This window comes from Zonotrichia leucophrys, chromosome 20, assembly GCF_028769735.1.
Source record: "Zonotrichia leucophrys gambelii isolate GWCS_2022_RI chromosome 20, RI_Zleu_2.0, whole genome shotgun sequence".
Classification (NCBI taxonomy): domain Eukaryota; kingdom Metazoa; phylum Chordata; class Aves; order Passeriformes; family Passerellidae; genus Zonotrichia; species Zonotrichia leucophrys.
Window position 1 is genome coordinate 8,574,198 of NC_088189.1, and position 24,534 is coordinate 8,598,731.

General features: G+C 49.7%; 2 protein-coding genes across 5 annotated transcripts in view; one reads left to right on the forward strand and one right to left on the reverse strand.

The window, feature by feature from the left end:
• The first annotated feature begins 808 nt into the window (after positions 1-808).
• On the forward strand, positions 809-7,993 carry LOC135456398 (thyrotropin-releasing hormone receptor-like). Of its 4 annotated transcripts, XR_010442527.1 has the most exons (3): positions 809-2,012; positions 4,653-6,379; positions 7,431-7,993. XR_010442527.1 is itself a non-coding variant. In XM_064730205.1 (2 exons), the coding sequence occupies exons 1-2, from the start codon at positions 851-853 to the stop codon at positions 4,958-4,960; spliced, it is 1,470 nt and encodes a 489-aa protein (XP_064586275.1). In that variant the 5' UTR covers positions 809-850; the 3' UTR covers positions 4,961-6,438. The 4 variants fall into 4 exon arrangements, 2 of the variants coding, with proteins under 2 accessions (XP_064586275.1, XP_064586277.1); XR_010442528.1 differs by lacking the exon at positions 7,431-7,993 and having other exon boundaries at positions 809-3,148; positions 4,653-4,767; XM_064730205.1 differs by lacking the exon at positions 7,431-7,993 and having other exon boundaries at positions 4,653-6,438.
• Positions 7,994-11,405: 3,412 nt separating this feature from the next.
• Positions 11,406-24,534, reverse strand: part of JPH2 (junctophilin 2) — a 31,789-nt gene continuing 18,660 nt past the window's right edge. The window contains exons 3-6 of the mRNA XM_064730153.1: positions 20,270-20,388; positions 16,096-16,892; positions 14,776-14,873; positions 11,406-13,892 (exon numbers count right to left, since the gene is read on the reverse strand). Coding sequence (XP_064586223.1) covers positions 14,793-14,873; positions 16,096-16,892; positions 20,270-20,388 — 997 coding nt within the window. The 3' untranslated portion in view covers positions 11,406-13,892; positions 14,776-14,792. The remainder of the gene's footprint in view (positions 13,893-14,775; positions 14,874-16,095; positions 16,893-20,269; positions 20,389-24,534) is intronic.

Sequence of the window (24,534 nt, forward strand, 5' to 3'; positions counted from 1 at the left end):
CTGCTGTGGAATGCAACAGGTGCATCTGTGATTGGTCTCATAGAGTTGTTTGTAATTAATGGCCAACCACAATCAGCTGGCTCAGACTCTGTCCGAGCCACAAACTTTTGTTATCATTCCTTTCTTTTTATATTCCTTGCTAGCCTTCTGATGAAATCCTTTCTTCTATTCTTTTAGTATACTTTTAATGTAATATATAAAATAAAATAATAAATCAAGCCTTCTGAAACATGGGGTCAGATCCTCGTCTCTTCCCTCATCCTGGGACCCCTGCGAACGCTGTCACACTGGGGGACAGCGAAGCCTCGGCTGGGGACAAAGGCACCCACACTCCGGGGTCCCACTCACTGCTGGGCTGCTTTCAACCTCTGCTCCTCCCACCCTGGGATCTCTCACCTGCGCTCCCATCCCCTGCCCGGGCTCCTCTACTCCTCCTCCTCCTCCCGCTCCGGCTCCGGGCGCGCTGGGACCCGGCGGGCTCAGCCGGGGGATGCCGGCTGGAGGCGATGCGGGGTCCGGGCACCGAGGGCCACCTGGGGGGCTGCGGGCTGTCCTGGGGGAGGGCTGGTTCCTCCCGGGGGTCCCGGCGGCCAAGGGGAGCGCTGGAGAGCCCGGGAGCCTGGGGAGTCCGGACAGTCCCGGCTAGAGGGTCCCGGGAGCCGCTCCCTGCCCCTCCGGGAGGAGAGTTTGCAGGGGAGGAGGATGCAAGAAGCAGGGAGGCTACAAGACCTGGGGTGAATCGTGGAAAAAAAAAGGAGGAGGGAGGAGCCGGGGTGGGCGGGAATGCGGGGAGGGGGCTCGGGGCAGCCCCGGTCCCCGCTGCCGCCGCAGGGTGCGCGGGGCTCCGCCGATGGATGCGGGCACGATGGAGAACGGCTCGGCCAGCGGCAACCAGAGCCTGGGCAGGATGCCCCGGCAGCCCCTGGAGCTGCAGGTGGTCACCATCCTGCTGGTGCTGCTCATCTGCGGCGTGGGCATCGCGGGCAACGCCATGGTGGTGCTGGTGGTGCTGCGCACCAAGCACATGGTGACCCCCACCAACTGCTACCTGGTGAGCCTGGCCGTGGCCGACCTCATCGTGCTGCTGGCGGCCGGGCTGCCCAACATCTCCGAAGTGGTGGCTTCTTGGGTGTACGGCTACGCCGGCTGCCTCTGCATCACCTACCTGCAGTACCTGGGCATCAACATCTCGGCCTGGTCCATCGCCGCCTTCACGGTGGAGCGGTACATCGCCATCTGCCACGCCATCAAGGCGCAGCTCCTGTGCACCGTGTCCCGCGCCCGCCGCATCATCGCCTCGCTGTGGCTCTTCACCTCCCTCTATTGCCTCATGTGGTTCTTCCTGGTGGACACCACCCAGGTCACCTTCTCGGACGGGGCGCAGGTCATCTGCGGCTACCGGGTCTCCAGAAACCTTTACATGCCCATTTACTTCTTGGATTTTGCCGTCTTCTATGTCATCCCGCTGGGGCTGGCCACTGTCCTGTACGGCCTCATTGCCCGCATCCTGTTCGTGAGCCCCCTGCCCGGCACTCCGCAGCAGCAGCACTCCTTCCTGGGCTCCGTGCACCTGGGCAGCTCCCTCCGGCTCTCCGGCCGGGGCACCAGGGGCGCCCTGAGCTCCCGCAGGCAGGTAGGGGCTGGGTGTGCCGGGCTCGGGGCTTTGACGGGTGTTCTGGCTGGGAGAGAGGTGCCACAGTGCTTTGTTTGCCTTGCTGGAGGGAGTGGGGAGGGTTTGTTTGCTGCTAAGGAGCCCCTCAAGCCCTGCTGGGGTCTGGTAGCATGGATGGGCTCCCCCTGCTTTGGTTGGGCTTGGAAGAGCAGGACAGGGCTTCAGATGGAGAGGCAGGAGTGCAAGCACTTCTGCTGGCTTATTAATTACTGGTTGCCTCTCCGAGGAGGAGAGGGCTGGGTCACCTCTCAGACAGTGTCCGTGCATGTGAACTCAGATTTAAAGGAGCAAAGAGAAGGGAGAACTGTCTTCCCTTGGAGTCCTGGCTGCAGCCATCTAGGTGAGTCACCTCGGTGTCACAATGGTGTGCTTGCATTTTGGTGATTCCTGTGTCTCTCAGCTGCTTGCTTCTCCCCACGTCCTTCTCCTCCCACCTCCTTCTGTCCTCACTGCTCTGTTCACACGGACGATCTCTGCCTCGTGTCCCATCCCTTTGGACAGGTCAAACATGGGACAGTCCCATTCTGAATAGCTAGGGCCCATTCAGCTTTCCTTTTAAAGGAAAGGGTTGAATCTGGGAGTTTGGCTCGAGTCCTTGAAATCACTAGTTCTGTTGTGATTTGCAGATAGCCCAAAGTAGACTTCAGCCTGTCCTGTTTCCAGCTCAGTAACTTGTTGCCTGCCTTGCAGAGGAACCTCCATTCCCAGGAGAGATGAATCAGGGTCACAGAGAGGAAGCAAACAGCTCAGAGAACGTGTGTTTCTTCATGAACTTCTAAGTCTTTCCAGTCCAGATTTTCCTTCCTTTTTTTCTGAAAGGTTTAAAGCAAGTTCTGACTTCTTCTAAAGCATTTGCCTGCTCTCCCATGACCACTGGCTGCTGAAGGAGCCTCGGGCAGGGTGTTTGGCAGCGAGGGCTCTTGACTGGTTGATGGATTTCTCCTTCCAGAGCAGCTGCTGGAGGGGCTGTGCTGCTCCCCCTGCAGTGCTGTGCCATGGAGGAGCACAGTGTGATCCAGCACCATTAGGACAAGTGGCTGCTGAGGCGTTCCAGCTCCTGGAAACATCTTGTGCTCTCTTCACTGTTACACCAGGAGTTTACTGGAGATTCTCATTACCTCCCAAAATATCCTAGCATGCAAAGACTTCCCCTGAGTGGCCTGACATTGCAGTGCTGCTATCATAAGGAATAAAGATATCACTAAGTTTTTAAACTGTAAAGCAGTTTTCCAGGGTTTCCAGCTGGTGTGTGTGTGTGTAGCTCTGGAGGTGCCTGTGAACAGAGGACAGGCACTCACATCAGCATTCCTGCTCTGGCCTCTCTTTATAGGGGAACTGGCTCTTCCAGACCCCGTGCCCAGAGTTCCCGGCGAAAGGTCCCAAAGGAGCTCTCTCAAAGGTGCCCATTTTCTCCCCTGCCTGGATGGCTGAGACAGATTTTCTGTGGCTGTGCTCCGAAACTGCACTATTTTTGGGGTATGAAGATGTTGTTCTCTCACTGGGGCTTCAAAAGTACCTGAATCCTGAGCAGGACAACACAAGGTGTTTGTATTTATCACTTCAACGAACACCTCCAAGTCCGTATTTCTCCTCCCGGAGAGGGACCACTAGAGGGAGTGGGATTCCTAAAAAAAGGATGTACAACTCGGAATGATGGAGCAGGAGCAAGGAGGGAGGATACTGGCTGGGGAGAAGCATCTGTGGCTCCCTGGACAGAGCTTTGTGAGACACCACTTGTACCTTCTCTCATATCTTTCCCAAAAGGCAAAACACTGTGGCAGAAAACAAGCTTCAGTCTTAGCAACAGCCTCAGCACTCACTGTATCACTGTGAGAGCTTATTTTTGGAAGTGTCCTCACATTTCCATTTATCCACACACAGCAAACCCTTCTATTTCAGCCACAGCTTGGTAACAGTTCCTCTCTTCTAGGAGAAGTTTTGTTGTCACAAACAGTGACTCCCGGTTTCTACTCACGGCATAACAGAAAGGCATAGTTTCTTTTGATGAAGTAAAAAAGCACTCCAAAAAAAGCTGAGAGACTCTAAATGTGATCCCAGTGCTTATTTTCATACTAATAACTGGATTATTGCACAACTTCCCTTCTGACGTTTGAACCACTACTGCCTAGATTTGCATGTGGCATCAGTGTTTAGTCATATTTTCTTCTTTGGAATGTGTGTATTTTGTAAGTAATTTGTTTGAGGAAGATTGTCACTTAGCAGATTGTCAAGAAACAGCTGTTGAAATTACTAGGATGACTGGTGTTTCAGAAAAACCCCAATTTCCTAAACAAGTTTATGCTGAGCTGAGGGCAGTTATTGCTCACTTCTGAGTTCTCAGTTTCTTTTTGTTCCCAATATGATTATGTAGTACTCCACTAGTGTGCTGAAAATTAAAGTAACCCATGGTAAGCAGCTAACTAGCCCTATATCAGCACAAGTAATATAAGATTCCTAACAGTCTCTTCTGCTTCCAGGGTTGCTCTGTACCAGGAGCCTATTCCCTGGAGCCATATGGGTGGTGTAGGAAACCAGGAAACCCTAGGGATGGAGATGAAGTGTATCCCATGGCACCCCTAAAACCAAGGTCCCCACCTTTAGACAAGTATTTTCCCCATTCATTTACTGTTATGTACAATTTTCAAATTTGCTTTCTGGTACAGACATTCCTATAGTTATCCCGGCCCGCTTCCAGGATGGTGAATACTTTCTCTAAAGAGATTTAGAGGCTCTTCAATGGTAGATGAAAACCTATAATTTCTGGTTTTATTTATGCAAGATTATTCCCTGATTAAAATGGAGAGAAAAAAAGTGAGAAATAGCCCCATTTTCTTTTAAATGCTTAGAGAGAGAAACTAGCTGTCTGCAGCAGTGCTCCAGGTGGGAAAGTTCTGCTGGGGGGAAAGTTCTGCTGGAGGCAAAGTTCTGCAGGAGATTTAGCCCCATCTGGCTGTTTCTCTTTTTGATGTCCCCCACCAAGGTGACCAAGATGCTGGCAGTGGTGGTGGCCCTCTTTGCCGTGCTGTGGCTGCCGTACCGCACGCTGGTGGTGGTGAACTCCTTCGTGGACCCTCCGTACCTCAACACCTGGTTCCTCCTCTTCTGCCGCCTGTGCATCTACCTGAACAGCGCCATCAACCCCATCATCTACAACCTCATGTCACAGAAGTTCAGGGCTGCCTTCAGGAAGTTGTACAAGTGCCAGGAGAAGAGTGCAGAGCACCCTGCCCCGTGCGCCACCCCGGTGTACTACAGTGCTGTGAAGGATTGTTCTCACGACAGCTCTGAGCACAACCTCACCGAGCAGGAGGATCTGAGCAGGCTCCCTGCACCTGCAAAGAAGAATAAACAAATCCTGTGAGCCTGAAACAATGCAGGCAGTGGGAGCTGTGTGGCTGTGCATACTGTGCTGGGAGAGTGCCAAGAGGAATTGCTTTGGCATTGTGGCAAGCTTCATTCAATATTTCTTCAGGGCATTTAACAAAACATATTGTTATAAGCAAATTAATTTGCTTTTCCTTAGTGCTGATTTATCCTTGTTTGGTGAAGCATTAGGCACGTGTCAATATTTAGCATCCCTAAAGTATCTATTGTTAAATATAGCAGTGCCACCCCATTTTGTGTTAGGGGCAAGTGCTGAGCTGGGCCAAAGCACAGAAAGGAATCCCAGGAACAGAAGGGCATTCAAGGAAAAAATACACTTTGTTAGAGTGAGCCTCTCCTACCCAAACTGACACCCTATGGAAGCTGCTCCTCTGGAGTCCTTCTGAAGTTAATGGGAACAATTAGGCACTTTCATGTGTCTCCTCTCATCTCAATGCTCTCCTATGAGGAATACACATCCCTACAGAGGAGATCAGTGCCTCCAAGGTATGAGGCCATTGGCTGTAAAGGGACTCTCTGGAGGAGACTCCTGCATTAGGAATAACCAAAGTTGGGTGTCATGAGCCTCCTGTCATGTTTCTGGAAACGCTGCAGTGCTGATAGCACAGAAACCAACGTCCAGACCAGATGGATTTGCTACAATGAACAAACTAATAATAAACAAACTAATAATGAGTGTTCCCTGATGTATCAGAAATACTTCCAATGCTGTGGTCTGAGTTTCTTTAGGATAACTTCACCTTTCCTATCCAAATTCCTCTGGTTGTTTCAGCTGGAAGCTATACTCTTGTCCTGTAAGCCCCAGTGTGGCATAGTCATTACCATAGAGAAGTGTTCTCTCTGCCCCAGCTACAGGTGCATTGCAATGGCAGGTGAAGAAATTCTCCTATTTCCTGGGAAGAACTTGTGAAGTCCATTAAGTGTTTTGTGATTAGTGACACAAATATTTATTGCTGCTGTCATCTTATAAGCAAAGTAGATATTTATACCCTGCAGCATCCAGGAGACCAGCCCAAGGACACTTGCCCCAGACTTGCAAGAGTCTATCTGGACTATGAGTAAAATCAAAAAGCTTGCAAATGAGCCAAACCCTAGGGCTCTTGCCAAATAAAACAAGTGTCTGCCACCAGTAAACCTCAAGTGACTGTGAAGTACTACTTTAACAGCCAATGCAGCCTCACTAGTCAACACTGGCTTTCACCAAACTGTAGTGTTAAAAGAGCCTAGAATTTTGCATCCATTCAGGAAAATATGTGCATGGTATTTTCAAGGGCACAAGATGTTAATTAACCATTCTGCATCTACAGGAAATGGCTTCACTGGGTGAGTCAGCACAAGACCTCAAATCCCCTCAGTGTGTTGGAACTGTCCAGGACCAGGGTTTTTTTTGTGTATAGGGGGATTTTGCATGTATGATTATTATATTGCATGTTATTAAACCATCCATGTTGCCCCTATTTATTTAGATATTTAGATATAGACTATAGATATTAGATTTAAAATGTAGATATTTATTTTGTCCCTTGCTATTTAGATATAGGATGAGGGAAGAGAACATTGTGGTTTTGCAATTATTTTAAACATAATGCATTTGGAATTTAGGGATTCATTTTTGTACTGTTTTGTGTATATTGTATAATGTGAATTTAGGAACAGAGTTCATATTTATTGTTGTTAAGAAAGTTTTGCACAGAGATTTGTGATTTACTTCTTGAAGAAAATGGAGGAGTTTTTGCTAATGTGAGGATTTGCTTGTAACAATATTTCTTATAGTACAGACTATTTTTCCCTCCTTAGGAGAGGTTTTTCCTTAGCAGCTCAGAGGAAGCCATTGATAAAAGCATGTGCAGACAAACCAGAGCAGTAAGGACCAGGATAAGGTGGAGCAGGGGAAGGGGATCCCTGGGTGGCTGCTGGTGCCCTCCTGGGACCTTGAGCACAGGCAGCATCTTCTCACAGGCCATGGGATGGGCTGTCCTGTGTCCTCCAGGCCTGCACCCTGAAGCTGTGAGTGCAGGGAGCTGGATGTGGGAAGAGGATTTACTGCCAGAGCTTGGAAACCCACCTGCACCCTGACCTAAGGCACTTCTCAGGCATGGGCTGTGCCGTTTGACAGCCTTGGTCTCTGCAAACACAAGGAGCAGCCAAATTCTGAAGTGTCCCCAGCAGGATGTTTTCCACCTCCTCATCACATTTCCTATCTTCACTGTTCCCCTTTCTGTGTCTCTCCCCAGATGGAGACACCCTAAAAGCATTATTTTCTTAATTCAATTTCAGCCTCAGGCCAACAGCTAATTGAAAGTTCTGAAATATTTGTTCAGCATACTTGAGATTCAATTAAAACCTGGTTCTCTTCTCCCTTTTCTGCTCTTAGCTGCCAAGGACTGCGTGACCCTTCATTATTTTTTGAGAAGTAATTGGCAGATAAATTCTCCTGGAACCACGAGATCTCCAACAAGTGCAGCAGAGCATTAAACTCTGTAGATGAGGAATGAATTCCTGGTCATTCCCCCTGCATGTATTCTGACACTTTAGGAGAAGCTGAGAGACTTTTGGGTGGAAGTGGAGGCAGAAGGTCACCACTCATCTTGCTAAGGAGATGCTGCTTGAGAGATGCATTCTGCTGGGAAATAAATCACTAGCAGAAAGGAATTAAAATAAATAACTCATCACAGCAACTTCCTTTGGATATTCAGGGTCTGAATAAAAACCTTGATTCCTCATAAGAAATCAGAGAGCTCCCTTGAAGCTTCAGCCTGCATTACCTTGTACCTTGCAACATCTCACACTGCTTGTAAAACCTCAAGCTGTATTTTACCCTCAGCATTTATTTGTCTCAACAGCATGAGTGTGGGCTGTGAGTTTATAAACATGCCAGCAAATAAAGAATCTATTGCTCCTAAGTAATTTATTGCATTGAAGTGCAACTCAACATGATCTGACCTGTTACTCTCCTAATTAAAGCTCATTAATTCTAACCCCTGCCCTTTCAGGGGTTGTTAACCTGGTAAAACACCATCTGGTTTCTTCAATTACAAACAAATAAGTCCCTGGCAGGAGAGGAGGGATCTGGCAGTGCTGCAGAGCCCTGGGGTGAGGGGAAGAATTTGTGAGCAGTGCAGAGAGGGGGTGGAGGAGGCAGAGGCTTGGGGAAGAGCTGATGGCAGAGTGGTGAGTGAGGTTTCTGTGCTGAAGAGCCATAGGTTGGCTGAAGCTCCTGCCATTTATTCAGTTTAGGAGATACCACATCCAGCACATTTACCTGAATTTGGCTGGTGCCAGTGATGGAGGCCACACAGTGATTGCCTGTATGCAGGGCATGGATGGGATCTTAGCAAGGGTTATTTACCCTGGCAAAACACAAGTTTAAGTAATTTACCAAAATCTGTAGTTCAAGCTCCTATCAGGTTGTCCTCTTACTTTGTCTCTAGATTTGGGTGATGGGAAATTGGGAAAATAGGGCATCTATGCCAGCCTGTGCAGGTGGTTTTTTGGGAGAGCCTCTCACCTATGATGCTGCCCAGCATTCTGAAAGTCAGCCTGCTCTAGGGCCAAATTACAGGGTAACCAACAAAATACCAGCAGCCCCCTAAAAAAAGGGATGTAAAGACCATGAGGGTAATTCAGCACCTCCCTGCAACCAGAACAGGGTTCTACTCTGTGGTACCCAAACATGTTTCTAAGATTAAATAGTGGTACCTTTAAATGAATAATATTCAGGTCACCAAAAAGGATGCTGAGCAATTGCTTATATTTTTAAGAGCCACAAGAAAGGGTGGACCACCCATTAGGGAAAGATTCAGATGCAGCCCTTTTTCAATGTGGTCTGGCCCCAGCTGCTTCTTTGAGCTAATTAGTTCAAGCACATCACAATGAAAGAGCTGCTAATAAAACCTGGGGATAGTCCTACAGCAATATTAATGTAATCACTCACAGTTACTTGTTTATTTTGCAATTCCTGTTTCCCAAGGCTTCTGGAGGGCTCTTGGGCCAGTGCTGCCCCCAGACCTGCCTCCAGGCTTGCACTCACTTGGGGGCTGCTCCTCAGGACTCTATAAACCAACTCAAGAGCTGAGTTCCAGAACTGCCCTGAGACACAAACTGGATCAAAGCTGTCCTGTGGGACTGACTTTAATTTACTAAAATACCCTCAGTTTAGCAGTTAACCAGCCCTATACATTTCTATCCTGCCAGGGTCTCAATGAAGGCTTCCATAGGAGGGCATTGCCTGTGCCCCAAATCCAGGGTGCTTTTTCAGATTCTGCCTAAGAGAGGGAACATGGTGGCAACATCACAGGTCCCTGTGCCACAGGTGATAGGCAGAAGTAATAAGGGCAATTTGTGCTTTATAATTGATGAATTATCTTTAATAATCACCCTATGAATTGGGCTCTGAGTGTGCTGTTTCTATAGAGACAGGGGATGCTGTGAGTGCACCAGTGGCTGCTCTGCCAATAGGGAATTAATGCCTGAAAACACAAGCTGTGAGCCTATAAAAACTTTACCCTCTCAAGGAGAAGGCCCTGGGGTGGTCCTGGTACTAACCTGGTTTTGAGGTCCTCAGCAAGGGCCCACTGGGCTCCCAAGCTGGCTGATCCTGTCCTTGAGGGCACACTGTGGCTGTTCAGAGGAAGTAAATTTAAAGCAACTTTTTCCAGCTGTGAGGTGCCAGCATTTCCAACAGGAGAGGAGAGGGTTCCACAGCCCTAAGCTGGGCATAGGATGCCCTTGCTGGTGGTGTGTGTTCCCTGATGTTTTAGGGCTCCTAAGATGTATTAGTGCTCCTGGGGCTCAGGCTAGCTTCCTCCAGGAAGGGTCCTGAAGCAAAGGCAGTGGTGTGGAGCCAGCCCCAGTCCTGGCTCCTGGGCCAGAGAGGACCACAGGAACCCTTCTGCACATTTCAGCCCTTTCTCAGTGTCATCTTCACCCCAGTTCTGACCCTCCCCTTGTTCAAAGATGAAGACCTAAAGAGAGGGTGGCTCCTGAGAGCCCCCATGGCCCACAAGGATGGTGGAGCACAGCGTGGCTGTCCCCAGGATGCCTGGGCAGGTCACTGTCAGAGGACACTGAGGCTCAGATTGCACCTTCCCTCCCACAGTGGAGGGTAAGGCTCCTGCCCTTCGACACAGGATCAGGCCAGTGCCTTTAGCCTGGTTCTCACATATCAGACACTTCCCTGCCTGCCCTTGGGGACACTTGGCTGGGCTCTGTGGGGACATTATCCCTGAAACCAGCAGCCATTGAGGCAGAGCGCCCAGCACTGTCCCCCCTATCCTGGGGAAGATGCAGACATTTTGTTTTGCCTTTATTAATACTTTTAAAGCAATGTGTCATTGCTTTAGCAGCAGACCCACCTTCCTCCCTACTCCCTCTGCAACACATGAGCCAAGGACCTGCTCCATTCATCAGCCTGAGATTTATGAGGTGCACAAGGCTCCAGTTACCCTGCTGCCCCTGACTGATGAATGAGATGTAGCTGGTTCCTTCCATACCATAAAGAAGGAAGAGCAGAGGAGAATAAAGCCATTATTTCATCAAACTCAGCTCCTTCAGTCTCTACCAGGGCATGAAATCTTCTGCCATGAGACCCCTCACACCCACAGAAGCAGCACTCCAGCCCATGAAGGCTGAGCCTGTGTCCCCCCAGCCTCTCTGCACAGTCTGGCTTTGCTCATGTGAGACGCTCCAGAAATAGAAAAAGGATTGGAGGTTTTGGCTACTCTGGATTCCTCAGGGCCCTGCTGCCCAGGCTGCTGCTGGGCTCTGCTCATCCATCCTCCCCCATAAATCACCCAGCTGCCATTTCCCTCTGCCTCGTGCCTGGCTTTCCTCTCACCCAGGCTGCCTCCAGAGGCTGAGTGAGAGGCTGGGGCACAGGCAGTGGAGAACCACTCCTCCCCAAAGCCAGGGGGAGCAGCCAGTGTTGCACAGCTCAGAAGGAGCCTGGCAGCAGCCCTGGGGTTGGGAGGCAGCAAAAAGACCTGTCAGCAGCCATCTGCATGGCCTGGGCAGGCTCTGGGACAGAGAGCTGCCTTCCTCCTGGCCCTGTGCAAGCCCTGCCCCGAGGCCAGCACCATGGGAGCATATGGAGAGTGCTCAGAGAGTTGCAGGGTCCTTAAAGGCTGCCTAAAAGCATTTGGTGGAAACAACTCTCTTTGCTAAGTATCCCCATCAATTAAAAAATGCAAATTTTTGAAACAGATAACTAGAAAAAAGCTAAAAAGCATCCAGATGCCACCAGTGAAATTCTGCATTACTCTCTGCTTTAAAACTAGAGTGAATGTGCCACCGTGGAAAGAAACTTGGAGATTCCCCTGCAAAAATCCACATGGATAGAGTGAGCAGATAACTGTTTATTATTGCACATAATCCAGCAGAACAACCGACAGAAAACTCTGGACAGTAGTACACAGATTGTAGTAAACAGCTAGCAAAATCTGTGATAAAGGTATTTTTGTGTGAAGAATGAAAGGTATCTGCATCTTTGTAAGACCTGAAAAGTATAACACAAAATCCTAGTCAGTTTTGAAAGCATGCAGTTTGAGGTAAATCTGGTATTTTGCATCTAAGAAAATGAAATCCCTAAGGGGCTCTCTCTCTATGTGTTTATATCCATATCTCAGTGCAATATGGATACAGTTATACGTCACATAAAAGCAAATCTACCTACTTTTCTCAGAAGGTTACTAGGAGGAAAGCACATTACTGAGTGCATATCACATGCATAAAAAATAGGAGGGGGGAAGGAATTACTTTGGCACTGTTGAAAAAGATTCATTTTTGTGCTTAGTGATAAATAAAAGCCCCTCAGGTCTCTCAATGGAAATTGTCTTGGTGGTGAATAAAAGCAGTTGGGATATTGAAACTGCAGAGTTGGCAAGTGAATGCCAGCAAATGGAGACAAAACATTAAAGGCAGCAGAGCCTGGGGTTTGCAATACATTTATATTTAAGGAAAGAAAAAAAAAAGAAAATAAGCAAACTGCTACTAAACTATGCTCTGTGGAAGTGTAGATGATGCTGCACAGCTTTCTCAGGACTGGTACAGCCACATGGCTTTAGGAAAGGATCACATTCACTTCTCCCACACTTAATACCACATATTTGCTACTGTGGCAATGTTCCTGAGCTCAATAAGGTTAAAAAATAGACTTGGTTCACAAAGAAAAGTACTGAATTATTCTCACTCTCTTATGCCATAACTAGAGTAGATAAATTAGGTAGGTTTTGCCCCATGTCTCCAGTGAGTGTAAACCCCCGTGTGTCTGCCACTCTGTCTCTGAAATCCTTTCAGATTGACCTTTGAAGCAGACTGGGCATCTGTTTTTTTCCTTAACTATCATTTCCCCATTCTTTCCAGTCCAACAAAGTTTTCCCACCCAGTCCTGTGCTGTGGGACTTCAGGATACACAGAGGTGCACAACCAACTATAAATAACATCTCTGATTATCTTAAAAAGGGATAGAAAATACACATTGCTCTTAAAAGAAGGAATAAACATGTCCAAGCACTCAGCCTCACACTAAACTGTAACTTCATCTGTGCCGACTTTCTAAGCTCGCACTAAGGATCAGAGCAGATCATGGTGGAAAAATCTCCTTGCAAAGGTCACTCCCCGTCACAGCTTTGGGAAAATGGGTGCAAACTACCCAGGCCTCTCAGCCTTGCACACACCAGCAACAGCTACACTGCCCCACTCTTCTCTGCCACTGCTGACAGCCTGGCTGCTGCATATTTCTGAGCCCAACAGCCAAATTACACTTCAGTCACTCACATCTCTGCACCTTTTTTCTTTCAGGCATAAGGTAACCTCTCCCATGATAGCCACCCTGCATCCTCTGCTGGAAAATCTGTTTGTTGGGTGCAATGAGAGGCCAGGACCTCCCGACAGCCTGGCACACCAAGGGGAGGAACCTGCAGATGTACAGTGGCATTTTCAGCAAGACCCTCCTTTTCACTGTAACTCACAACATTTTTATAGAAAAAAAAGGGGTGAAGGGACAAATTCAGCACACCTACTGCCTTTCCCATTACAGTGGGAAGCCACCCACTGCAAGCTGCTTTTGTGAAGAGCATTGTTGGTGGCAAGAGAGTGCTTGGATGGTGCCTGGTCCCAAAAGAGACCCCATCTCCACCCAGGGCACCCCAAAGGCACCAACAGCCTTGGATCCACCAGTCCCTCCCACCCCACCCTGCAGCCCCATCCATGGGCAGGACTCGGGTCACACTTCAACAAGCCCAATTTCAACTTGCTCCCCCTCTCAGTCCTCCATACATGGAAAATGATGCCAGGTGACAGGGGAAAGGAAAGACTTTTTGTTCATCCCTCTGGATGACTTCCAAGCACGGAGAGCAGCGCCATCCACCCCGAGCCACAGCGCGGCTCTCATGAGTCATTCCGCTTGCTGGATTGCTTCATCTCCATGCCATGGATGACAATCTCTGGAAAATCTCTGACACTGAGTCAACCAAGGGAGTTACAAAACACATCAGTGTGCACGTATGAGACCTTCTCACTCATTTTCCTACAGCTACAGATAAATCCCTCATCCCTGGCATGGCAGGACAGTTGATGGCTTTGGTGAGAATAATTTAAGGCAACTGCTATTTTATACAAAGAAGAGGAGACCACAGTGCAGAAATCCTGGCTTTTCCTTGGTAGATTGCAGAGGCCAGCCACAGCCTGGGAGCAGGAAACTGAATTGATCTTCAGACACTCTCATTTAAGGTTGATGTTTGCAGTGCAACCTTGGGATCTCAAGTCCTCCTCTTAGGTGTTTCCAGGTGGCTGAGCTTTAATCCCCGCCAAGGTCTGAGGTCTCCACCAGCAGCAACGCCTGTCCCAGACACAGATAAATAGGAAAGTCAAGGGAGAGCAAAACACATGACCAACACTTTACCACAGCTGCCTGCAAAGCTTCCACCTGGGCAGGCTGAGTGAGACTAAATACATGACAGAAAGCAGTGCCCAGCAGAGTCCTGGGAAAGCAGCCCAATATCCTCACAGGGGCTTAGAGGTGTCTCTTGTGTTCACATGAGGCTCAAGGGCCAGGTTCAGCCTGGATGGCAGATTTTGTTTGAAATATTTGAGCCCAAGTCCTGTGCAAGCTCAGGACACTTTCCTGTCTGTGGGAGTACCACAGGCACGAGAAACCTCACAAGATTTTATTGCCACCAAATCCAAATGTAAACCCTTATCCCAATTCAAGTGGAAGACCTGAGCAAGCTCCAGCCTCACATACATCTTGATTCATCTTTATCTTTAGTAAAACAATTAAGTAACTGCTGCAAACTAGTACTGGTGCAATTAGAGCTGCAGTTTTCACAGTTTCACGTTTTTTATGTGTTCTTGCATCTTGCTGGTCTGAGTGCCAAGAAATAAAGTAATGCACAAGTTACCTGGGAGCAGCCATGTTGAAACAGCAAATTTAAAGTGTTTCTTGAAGCATCTGCAGCATTTGCAGTAAACAAATTTCAAATTTAACATCACACACTCTTGCAATGGAATTCTCACTCCATGAAACATGCCCATGGTACTGGGAAGGCAAAACTATATGGTGAGAATGTATCCCACCCACACAGTTCTTAATTTTGAGAAAATGTATGAAATTATTAAATAATTTCATGCAATAATTTTTTGACATTTCTGAAAAGTGAGTCAACCTTAAAACACCCAGTGACATCTACAAATTGAGGGTAAAATCTCTTTCTGCTTCTTACCTTGTTCAAGAGGCTCATCATGTCAAAAAATGTACAAATAGGATGGCCAGACCAATGTTCAGTAAGATGACCATGCAGATCACAATTGTGTTAGGTCCCTGAAAGAAAAACCCAAAACAGAGCATTACACAGCACAGCTCCATATAGACATAGCTTGATTCTGCTGCTCAAAAATACCACAATCACCCCCTCCAATGCACTGAAATCTGCACTGAAATTTAACAACCAGCCTGAATTTCAGACTAGTGGAATGTTTATCCTCTCCTATTCCTACTTCTTCCCTGCAAATTCATTTGAAGGATGTGAAATCAGGCTTCTTTTGCAGCTAAATTAGATTAAAGGAGCCCCTGACCACAGGAACATGAACTCCTGATCCCATGTCAGGCTGCTCCTCCCAACTCCCTTCTGCATCCACATTGCCTGTGTTTGTAAACTTGTCATTTTTAATATCATAGAATCATAAAATGCTTTGGTTTGGAAGGGGACCTTGAAGATCATCTATTTCCAAACCCCAACAAATGAAACCATGTGAGATTGCTGTAATTTCAGACCAAAGTATTTCCAAGCTGTGCTTTTCTAAAGTCACATCGGAATCATTCACGTCCAAAGGACTTCAAGATGGGACTCAGAGGGCTAATAAAATGTCTGGGTTTCCAGCTGTATTTGCTAAGAGCAAAATTAAGTTTCAGTGACTATATTTTAAACCTGGGAAATTGGCTGGTGATTCAACACCACAGTTCAGCTCATGAGGTGCCCCTACAGCAAAAAAAAAGTAATGGGTAAAAGAGAAACACACTTGAGCTCTTCCCGGTTTTTTTCCCCTAAACTTTCACATCCAAGTTGGTTGGTAATGGGGAGGGAAAAGAAGGTGAGAAAAGTGGATAAAATTAACTGGAAGATGCCTGCTTTTGCACAAATTTTGAAATACGATTTGTCTGAAAGGTGAAGAGAGGAGGTCAAAACAGGAAGGTTATGAATGTCAGGGCAAGCATCCAGGCAGGGCAGGCTGGGAAGGCGGCAGGAGATGGGTTTGCCAACACTTTTCTAGTGGGCTCTAGGATCCTAAAAAGAGCCTCCAGGCACCACTTGGCACCACTGCAGCCCCAGGCCCTGAAGTGCCATGGGCTGGCTCATGCCCATGCTCGGGTGCTCTGGAGTTTCCCCACTCCAAGTCAGATCCAACAGGCCTTGCTGGGTGCTGGGGAGGAAGAGGCAGGCCCGAGGGGTCTGCATCTCTCTGGGTCCTGCCAGACCTCATGGGGAACAGTAAAGGAAAGGCAAAATGGTTCCCAGGAGGCTCCCAGGGATGCCCCACGTCACCTCTTCACACTCCTCCGCCTTCTGTGCTGCCACCACTGCCGCCGCCTGGGCCGGGCCGCGCTTGGCCCCTGCCTTGGGCTCGGTCCGGCCTGGTGCCCTGGCCTCAGTCTTCCTGTCGGCCACGGGCTCGGCCCGGCCCAGGGCCCTGCGCTCAGGGCTGGGGCGCTGCTGCTGCTGCGGCTCCTTGGCCCGAGGCAGCTCCGGCTTGGCCTCCGCCAGCGCTGATGGCTTCTCCTCACGGCCCTGCGGCGGGCCAGGGGTGCCCCCTCGGCGCTGGGGCTCCCCTCGAGGCTCCGGGGAGGGCGGCTCATTCTCAGGGAACTGCTCCTCGTCATAGTCCGTGGCGGGGGTGACCGGCGACGTCCGCACGGCGTAGCTGTGGTAGCCCTTGAAGTGCTCGACGTCGGGCTCGCGCGCCATGCGCTGCAGCGGCCCGATCTCCATCTGCTCGGTGCCACGGCCGCGGCCACGCGAGGCCGGCCGGCCCTCGCCCTCTGAGGGTGCTGGGCTGCCATCGCCTGCCCGCCCGCCCGCCTCGGCCCAGCTGCCCGGCCGCAGGGCCCCGTCCTGCCGGGGGGCCGCCTTGGCCCGCTTGGCCTCGGGAGGGGTGGCGGCAGGGCTGGGTGCTGGGCTGGCACGGGGACGCGACTCCTCCTGCTCGTGGAGCTGGGGGCTCTCAGGCGGCGTGGGGGGCGGCGGGGCGGCCTCGGGCCGTGGCGCCTCCTCCTCCATGTTGACCGCGTGTTCGGCGTTCTCGATGATCTCCTGCAGCAGCTTCCGCTTCTGGTACTCGGGGCCTGAGGAGAGAATGTGTGAGGAGTCACTATGGGACAGCGCGGTACCCCAGTGCCATGGCAGCTGTGCCCCAGCAGCAATGGGTTAGGGAACCATGAAGCAAGGGTCCAGGCTGGAGTCAGGGAAAGGAAGAACTCCCAAACCAGACGTTGCTGCCAGGAGGAACTGCCTCCAGGAACTTCCTCTAGGAATTTCCTCTAGAAACTCCTGAAGGCTCCAAGCCTTATCGTGGGCTCCTTATTGTGGACTCCTCCAAGCCTTATTCTCAACTGTCCAGTTGGGAAGAGCTGAAGGAGCAGGCAGGAGCTGCAGATAAGGTTAAATAATGAAACAATGAAAGTCTGCAGCCCAGCTTCATGTGGTCACACAGATGGGTCATGCAGTGGCTAAGGAAGATACAGTGCCCAATGAACTTTGTTTAATTTTTTATTTAATGGATGGGAAGCTCTTCCATGTGGCTTCCTTGGTGTCTAATAGCATGGTAACTTCACAGGACATACAGGATGACCAGTGTCATTGGGAAAGGCAGGGTCCCTAGATTATCTATGTGCCATCTATCATGATAGGAAAAATATGTTTTTTATATATGGAACAGGGCTGGAAGTTATACAGCCCTCTTGTCTGCCCTGAGCTCCACAACAGCAGCAAAATTACCTGGCACCATCACAAAAGGTGACTCAGGGCTTCATATTTCATTTTGGCCTCATCTCACACAATGACTCGTGAGTTCCTAGCAACATTGCCTCACTTCAATTTTTCACCTATCATTAAATCTTTACTTCTCATTAACCTATTACAAATTGCAGCCCAGCCTGGGCCAGGGGAGTTCAGACAGAGCCTGACAATGAAGATATCCACCAAAATGCATCACTAAAGAACTGGGAATATTATGTGGAATAATAACCCTCCACAGTGCTCCACATGCTGAGATGTGCTGGGAGAAGGGTCCCCACACATCACCCTGACACTCATAGCAAGTGAGGACAAGAAGAGCATCGTGCTCCTCCTGTGCAGTGTGAGGTTGCAGAGCAGTTTCTTTGAAAGCCAAGCCCCTGCTCTGGCCTCATTCTGATGAACCTCAGTGATGCTGATGAGGGCTTGCTCTGTGCTCCTAAATGACACTGTATATCCTGGAGCCACACTGCCTCTGGCTGCCTTAAGGTCTCTCCCCTCAGCTCCTCCATCTCAAGGACTGATTCAGACCTTGGGAAATTTGGCTTGGTGCTCCTTTTGCTCTCATAAGTCAGTGGTATGATTTGCACACTGCTACCTCCTGTCCATTCAGGCAATGCCTCCACTTGGAGGGGCAGTGGGGAAAAGGAGGGCGCTGATTTCAGTGCTCTGCTCTGCCTGCACACTCCTGTCAATCAGCAGATGACCCATTCAGGGCCATTTATTTCTGGCTGCAACTGAGTTATTTGGAAGCCATTTCAACAGTTGTTCAGACTCCTCAAAATAGGCTGCCTGCAGCTCCACGCTCCTTGCTCTCTCCTGCTGCTTTCTTCTCTTCCTGAATAATTTACAACACAAAAAACCCCCAACTGCTGGGGGGGAACACACTCAGCTCCCCACCTTCTTCTCCCAGCACATTTCAGCAAGGTTTTGGCTTACATCCTTCTCTAAGTTACCAGGGATGATACCCTGAAATTCAGGGCTCAACAGTTATTAGGGATATGGGGCTTGCTGAGCAGGATTGCCTGTGCCAAACACAGCATGGTCAATCTGCCAGGACAGCAGGGAGAAATACAGCTACCAAACACAGCTGGGCTCTCCTGGTTGTGTGAGCAGCAGCTCTCACTCCTAGCAAAACCCAAGGCTGGACTACTGCCTGTTTGTTCCTGGATGGTGCAACTGTGTGAGAAGAGATATATCCTTGTGCACTTTTGGCATGTAGAGGTTTAATAGAATCATAGAAGAATAACATACATCAGGAGCTTGAGAGAGGCCAGGACCCAAGTGAGGCCCTACACAACAGCAGCAAGAGGATCCAGCACCTGAGGAGCCAGGAGTGGAGGTCAGGCTGCCCCAAGTGTTTTACAGAGACTGTTTCAGTTGTCTCATTCAATTGCCACGGGTGGAAAAAATAATCTAGCTAGATGTCCAAAACCTCCCCATAGGGATTCCAGTTCCTTTGTTTCTGTTCTATAAATACCCCAGTGTGCAAAGGGTGAATGTAGAGCTGTGAGTGGCAGCTGGGGGACTTATGTGAGGATCAAGCAACATTTAACCATTGTTAAAGGAAGTGCCATGGGCTGGCTCATGCCCATGCCCGGGTGATCTGGTGTTTCCCCACCCAAAGCCAGCTCCAACAGGCCTTGCTGGGTGCTGGGGAGGAAGAGGCAGCCCTTCAGCACAGTGTTTCCCCAGCTCAGAGGTGCAGTACAAGGTGGGAGAACAGGGAATTTTGGAAAATCTGTCAGCATGACTCTCCCCAACCAGGCACCAGCTCTGAGCTGTTCCCATTTCCCACTGTGTGCCCTGTGCTGGGAGTGGTACAAGAGATGCAGAGACACCGAAATCAGAGCAGGGGCAGGTGTCAGGTTTTGCTGAGCACAAGTCAACCTTTGGCTTCTACCCCCAGTTTTACCACTATGATAGTCCCTTGTCATCTTGTCTCAGTAACCATGGGACACTCACTCCAGGCAATAAATCCAGAAAATAAGAAAGACAGAATGAAAATATAGGCACTTGGAATTTTATTTTTTGCTCTATTATTACCTTCTCTCTCTGTAAAGGAGTTTCCCAGGAAGAATATATCTCTCCCTAACTCAGTCCAGGGAAAAGTAATGGCATTCACAATGCTGATTCTAATATGACACTTCTCATCTACCAATCCTCAGTGCTTGGTCTCACAGAAGGAACCTCCCAAGTGCTTACCAGCCAAATAATTAGCAGTGATACCAACAAATTAATAGAGAAACAGGAAAATAGTATTTTGTATTAACTGCTTTCTTATAGGATATTATAGCCCCTAATTAGCAGAGTCTGATTGTTTTGAGGCCCCACAGGATGTGGGTTTGTGAGTTAATGTGCAACACTATTCCAAGAAAAAGCCACAAGGGATGTATCTACAGGAGAGCTGCAGATAGCCCCGAGCTTGCTGCCTGTCCTGCCTGCTGTTCTGAGGGCTTCAGTGTATGGAAAAACATGAGAAGCTCAGAAACTGTGAGGTTTTCCTCCAGGCTATGGTACCACAGTGAGTAAAACAGTGGTGTCAGGAGGACAGCAAATCACCCAGGACAAGGGGCTGGCTGTAGAGCAAAAGAGGATTTAGGATAGACAGGAGAGCATTTTGCGGAGTTATTAAGTGGGTGAAGCACTTGAACGGATTCCCTGTAGAAATTGCAAGGCCCTTCTTGGAAGATGCCTCTGATCCTACCTGGCTGGTAGAAGTCTGGGGAGAGCTCCCTGGCCATCATTCTGGCTATGCCTGATTCGTTGTTGGCTGCCTGAGCTGCCTGCTCAGAGCCTTCAGCCTTGGCTTTGGCATGAGCCGTCCTGCAGAGAGAAGAGGGGAGAACAGTGAGCACCCTCTGAGCCAAGGTCATCCCACCACACAGCAAACCCTGGCTGCCACCATAACTGCACCAGCACAGCTGGCATAACTGCACTCAGAATTTGCCCACATGACCCAAAATCCTACATTCAGGCAGAGAAAAAAACCAAAAAGAGCAGATTTTCAGCATGGAAGGGGCCCAGCTGCTCAAGGGTAAGGTGGAAAGGCGGCATACAGGGAACAGGGTAGGTGTATTTGTAAATGTGAGCATGTTCACACATTGCAGTGAGGCAGCAGAATGGGCTCATTGCTGTGCTGCTCAGAGGAATGACCAAGGCATCACACAGGCATGGTTGGTGGCTGAACTACTCTGTGTGTCACCAGCCCTGAGCTGCTGCACCTCACCTGTGGCACTGTGCCCCTGCTCAGCACACCAGATGGGTTTTCCCAGAAATTTCTCACTTGTAGCCTTGTCCTGGGGCTCCTTTACTCACTGCAGCCTGACAGGCTGGTCTCACCAGAGCTATTGTCTCCCTCTCAGCTTGGCTCTCTGAGTCCTTTCCACTCCTTCCCAGCACATCTCCTCCTTGCTCCTCAGGGCTGCAGGCTATGGGAGTTATTTTACTGGCCAGCTGTCATATTCCTCACATGCCTCATGCTCGGGGCCCTGTGATCTTCCTGCTAAAAGCAGGGATGGCTTTACAGCCCAGCTGCTCACAGGCTGGGAAGGAGCTGACTTCAAACAGCAACGTTGCACCTTAAAAATCAGGGTGGGTGAAGAACAGTATATTCAGCTGCTTTGTTGCACTCAGGTCTTACTGAGAGCTGCCCTCCCTGTGCTCTCACTGGCAGATTCCCCATTTCATGTACAAATCCACATATTTTTGTGTGATAAGAAGTTAGCATTCCTCAAACTCCAATTCACCCTAAATTACAACCTTTAATGTGGTCTGATGAGCCCTTTTCACATGCAGGTTGGTATCTGGTCATGTTTTAGGACAAAAAAGGAGGAAAGATGCAGTTCTCATTCCTGCAGTAAAAACACTCCAGTGGAATTTTTGGGCTGTTAGTCATGAAATGAGGATTGATTCCTTCCCATTAAACTGAGATGCAGTAGGCAGACAAGACAAGCTGAAGTTTGAACACTCAACAGGTGCAATGAAAAGATGATAGAAATGCTGTTCTGAGACCCTTACAAGGGAGAAGATACATATGCCATTCTGAGTAGCTGCAGGGAAAGAACTGAAAGTGGGGCATCAATCCCAACTGATACAGGCAACAGTGTGACTTGACAAGGGGCCAAAAACACTTCTCAGGGCCCTGGGATAGAGAAGAGGGTGCAGAGCTGCTGTGGCTCAGCCTGTCCCTCCCTGGGATGACATCCCACTCTGCTGGAGCCATGATTCACCTCCCTGCCCACACTCACATGCTATCTCCCTGCTTTCTCTGCAGGCTGAGCTGCCTGGGATTGCAGTCATTCTTGCTCTTTTTATCCAAAATCATTACAGCTCCTGAAAAACCCAGAGACACAATGAGGCAGAAAACAGCATTTTTAGGCTGCTGCTTGCAAGCAGGGGGTCTGAGCCAGTTCTGAACAGAGAAAGCACCTCCTTTTTTGGTAGCAATATAATCAGCATGATTAATTCCACTATAATCTGGCAGGGGCCAAGGGGAATGTGTGTGTGCTCTCCATGCCTGGGGGATCAGAGTGGGCTGGGTGTGCTGAGCCTGGGGCACACAGCCTGCCTGGCGCCAGCCCCAGGCCAGAGGCTTTCCAAGGGAGGATCCAGCTCTTCATCCTGGCAGGACGTGCTCCAGGCCCTGCCTTCGTCCTGCTGCTCCTGGAGGATGGGATTCACCATCAAGAGATAAAATTCTCCTTTTCAGTTGCTCTCTGAGCCAGGCAGATGCTATCCTGACCAATTCCCAGGCAGACAATCACCCAGCTGGCCCCAGCTGGGGGAGCAGCAGGCAGCTCCCAGCAAGTGCTTTCCCCAAAGGAGTCCCAAAGAAGTAATCTGGAAGTGCACTAGATGGGGGTCTGGTCTCACTAGTAAGGACAGAGATGGACATGTCACCAAGAGGGTGCAGATGGCTCCTGCATGCTCAGCTCTCTCAGCACCTGGGGACAACACAAGAGAACAGGGCTCTTGTGGAGGGCTGTGAGCAACACTGCATCTCTTGGTGCCTGGGAATGCTGCAGGCTGAGGTAGCTCTCAATTCCTGCAGAAGGAGAGATGGCAAGACCAAGAAGATCCAGCCTGGGTTGCAGAGGCTGCACTGAGGATGCTGTGGGAGGTGGGGAGCTGAGCCACTGCTGTGAGACACCACAGCCCCAAGGGTAGCAGGGCTCTGCAAGGAGGGCTGTGAGGGCAGGGACACTCTGGGGCAGCTCCTGGGCTGCTCATACAGAGTGGTGACAAGAAGCTGAGCAGCACAGTTTTGGCATCCTGCACTGCCCCATAGCAGCTCTCACTCTGTGGGACACAGCTGACCTCTGCTCCTGTCCCCCTGCTTGCAAAGTCATCCAGAGGTGTTTGATTTGGGGGACTACTGCCAACACAGCTGCCCTTTCAAATCTGGCACTTCCAGCAGACCACACAACAGCCTTATGCAGCATCCCAAGAGAGCACTGCTCTCCCAGCCAGCCTGGCCCCAGCAGGGATGCCGATGCCCTGTGCTGGGTCCCTCTGCTGCTGACATCATTTATCTGGCAGTAGCTAGGTGAGGAATGTTTGGCTTTCAGAGACATGGCATGGTGGCTGAAGTTCATTTTCCCTGGCTGAGCTGCACATGCCCAGAGCACCAAGGGATGCAGTGCTGCTCGCAGCCCTCCAATAAACCTACACTGAGGGTTTAGTGCACTGTGACAAAGCCCAGCCTAGAGGAAAGGGTCCAGCCATTACAGTAACTTCTAGCTGGCCTCAAGTATCCCTGAATTTATGATTTATCTGCATGGCTGGCAGAGCGTGGGAGCTCAGTACAGAGGAAAACTTGGCCCTGGTAGCAAACCAGGAGACAAATGCCAACCACCCTGGGAGAGCCCAGCGCATGCAGCACAACAGCCTGTCCCATCCCACAGCCTGGGGTCTGCCAGGAGCAGGAACTAAGGAAAGAAAAAACCCAGGGATGTTTGAGGGTGTCAGGAAGATGATTGCAAACCCCAGAAGTGAAACGTGCAAGAAGAAAAATCTCTTCCAAGGTTAAGATCTTCTCAACAAGCAAAATGAGCTTTCACAAAAAGGAAATACCAGCCTTGATAAATTTGATGCTATTCAGGCACACATTAATCAGGGCCACACTTTTTTATTTATTGCTGTTGTGTTGTCAGCTCCCAGTAACTGTGCAGTAAACAGCCGCTGCAAAAACCAGCAGAGGAGAAAGTCTGGAGATAGAGGAGCTCAGCAAGAACTGAAACACAGACCCAGGGGCTTTAGAGCAGCCAGCAGCAGGATCCAAGAGACCCTTTTCAAGGCAGCACTGGAAAATGAGCCACGAACAATAAACACATCCAGCTGGAGGAAATAAACACAAAGAGGGACCTTTACAAACCCACACCGGTGCTCCCTGTCCCAAAGGCAGCGCTGCCAGGATGAACACTTCCCAACTGCACCCTGAGCCATCTCCCTGGGCAGTGCTGATAAAAATAGCTCCAGCAGATTCTTTGCAAGGAGGAGCAGCAGCTCGGAGCCGAGCTGAGGGGAGGCATGTGGGCAATGTCTGCAGCCCCTGTCCCAGCCCTGCTGCTACTGCCTCCCGGCTGGGTCACAGCAGCTGCTGGGCTTCACACCCCGGCACAACGGGAGGGTTAGATGCATCTGCTGCTTTATTTGCTCCTCTGGCACGGCTCTAATGCTCTAATCGTTTTTGTGCTAGTGCAGGACAGAGCACCACTCCTGTCCTTCCTGGCCAGCTCCCAGAAACACTGCCTGGATCATTCCTCCAAGTGCTGCTGAAATCCCCCAGGGACACACGAGCCGCAGCTGAGCACCGCGCTAACAGGTGAGGCCCAGCCCCAGCAGCACCCCGGCTCTTCGGACAGTTTCTGTGGTTTTGCACATCCACATTGGATTAGACTGCAAATGAAACTGGAATTAGCAGGGAATACTGCAAATACCAGACAGGGCTGGAGTGCCTGAAGATGCAGC

Coding starts and splice junctions, on each gene's coding strand:
- LOC135456398 (XM_064730205.1), top strand. CDS start 851: ATGGATGCGGGCACGATGGAGAACGGCTCGGCCAGCGGCAACCAGAGC. Junction 2,013..4,652: donor TCCTGGCTGCAGCCATCTAG/GTGAGTCACCTC, acceptor TCCCCCACCAAG/GTGACCAAGATGCTGGCAGT.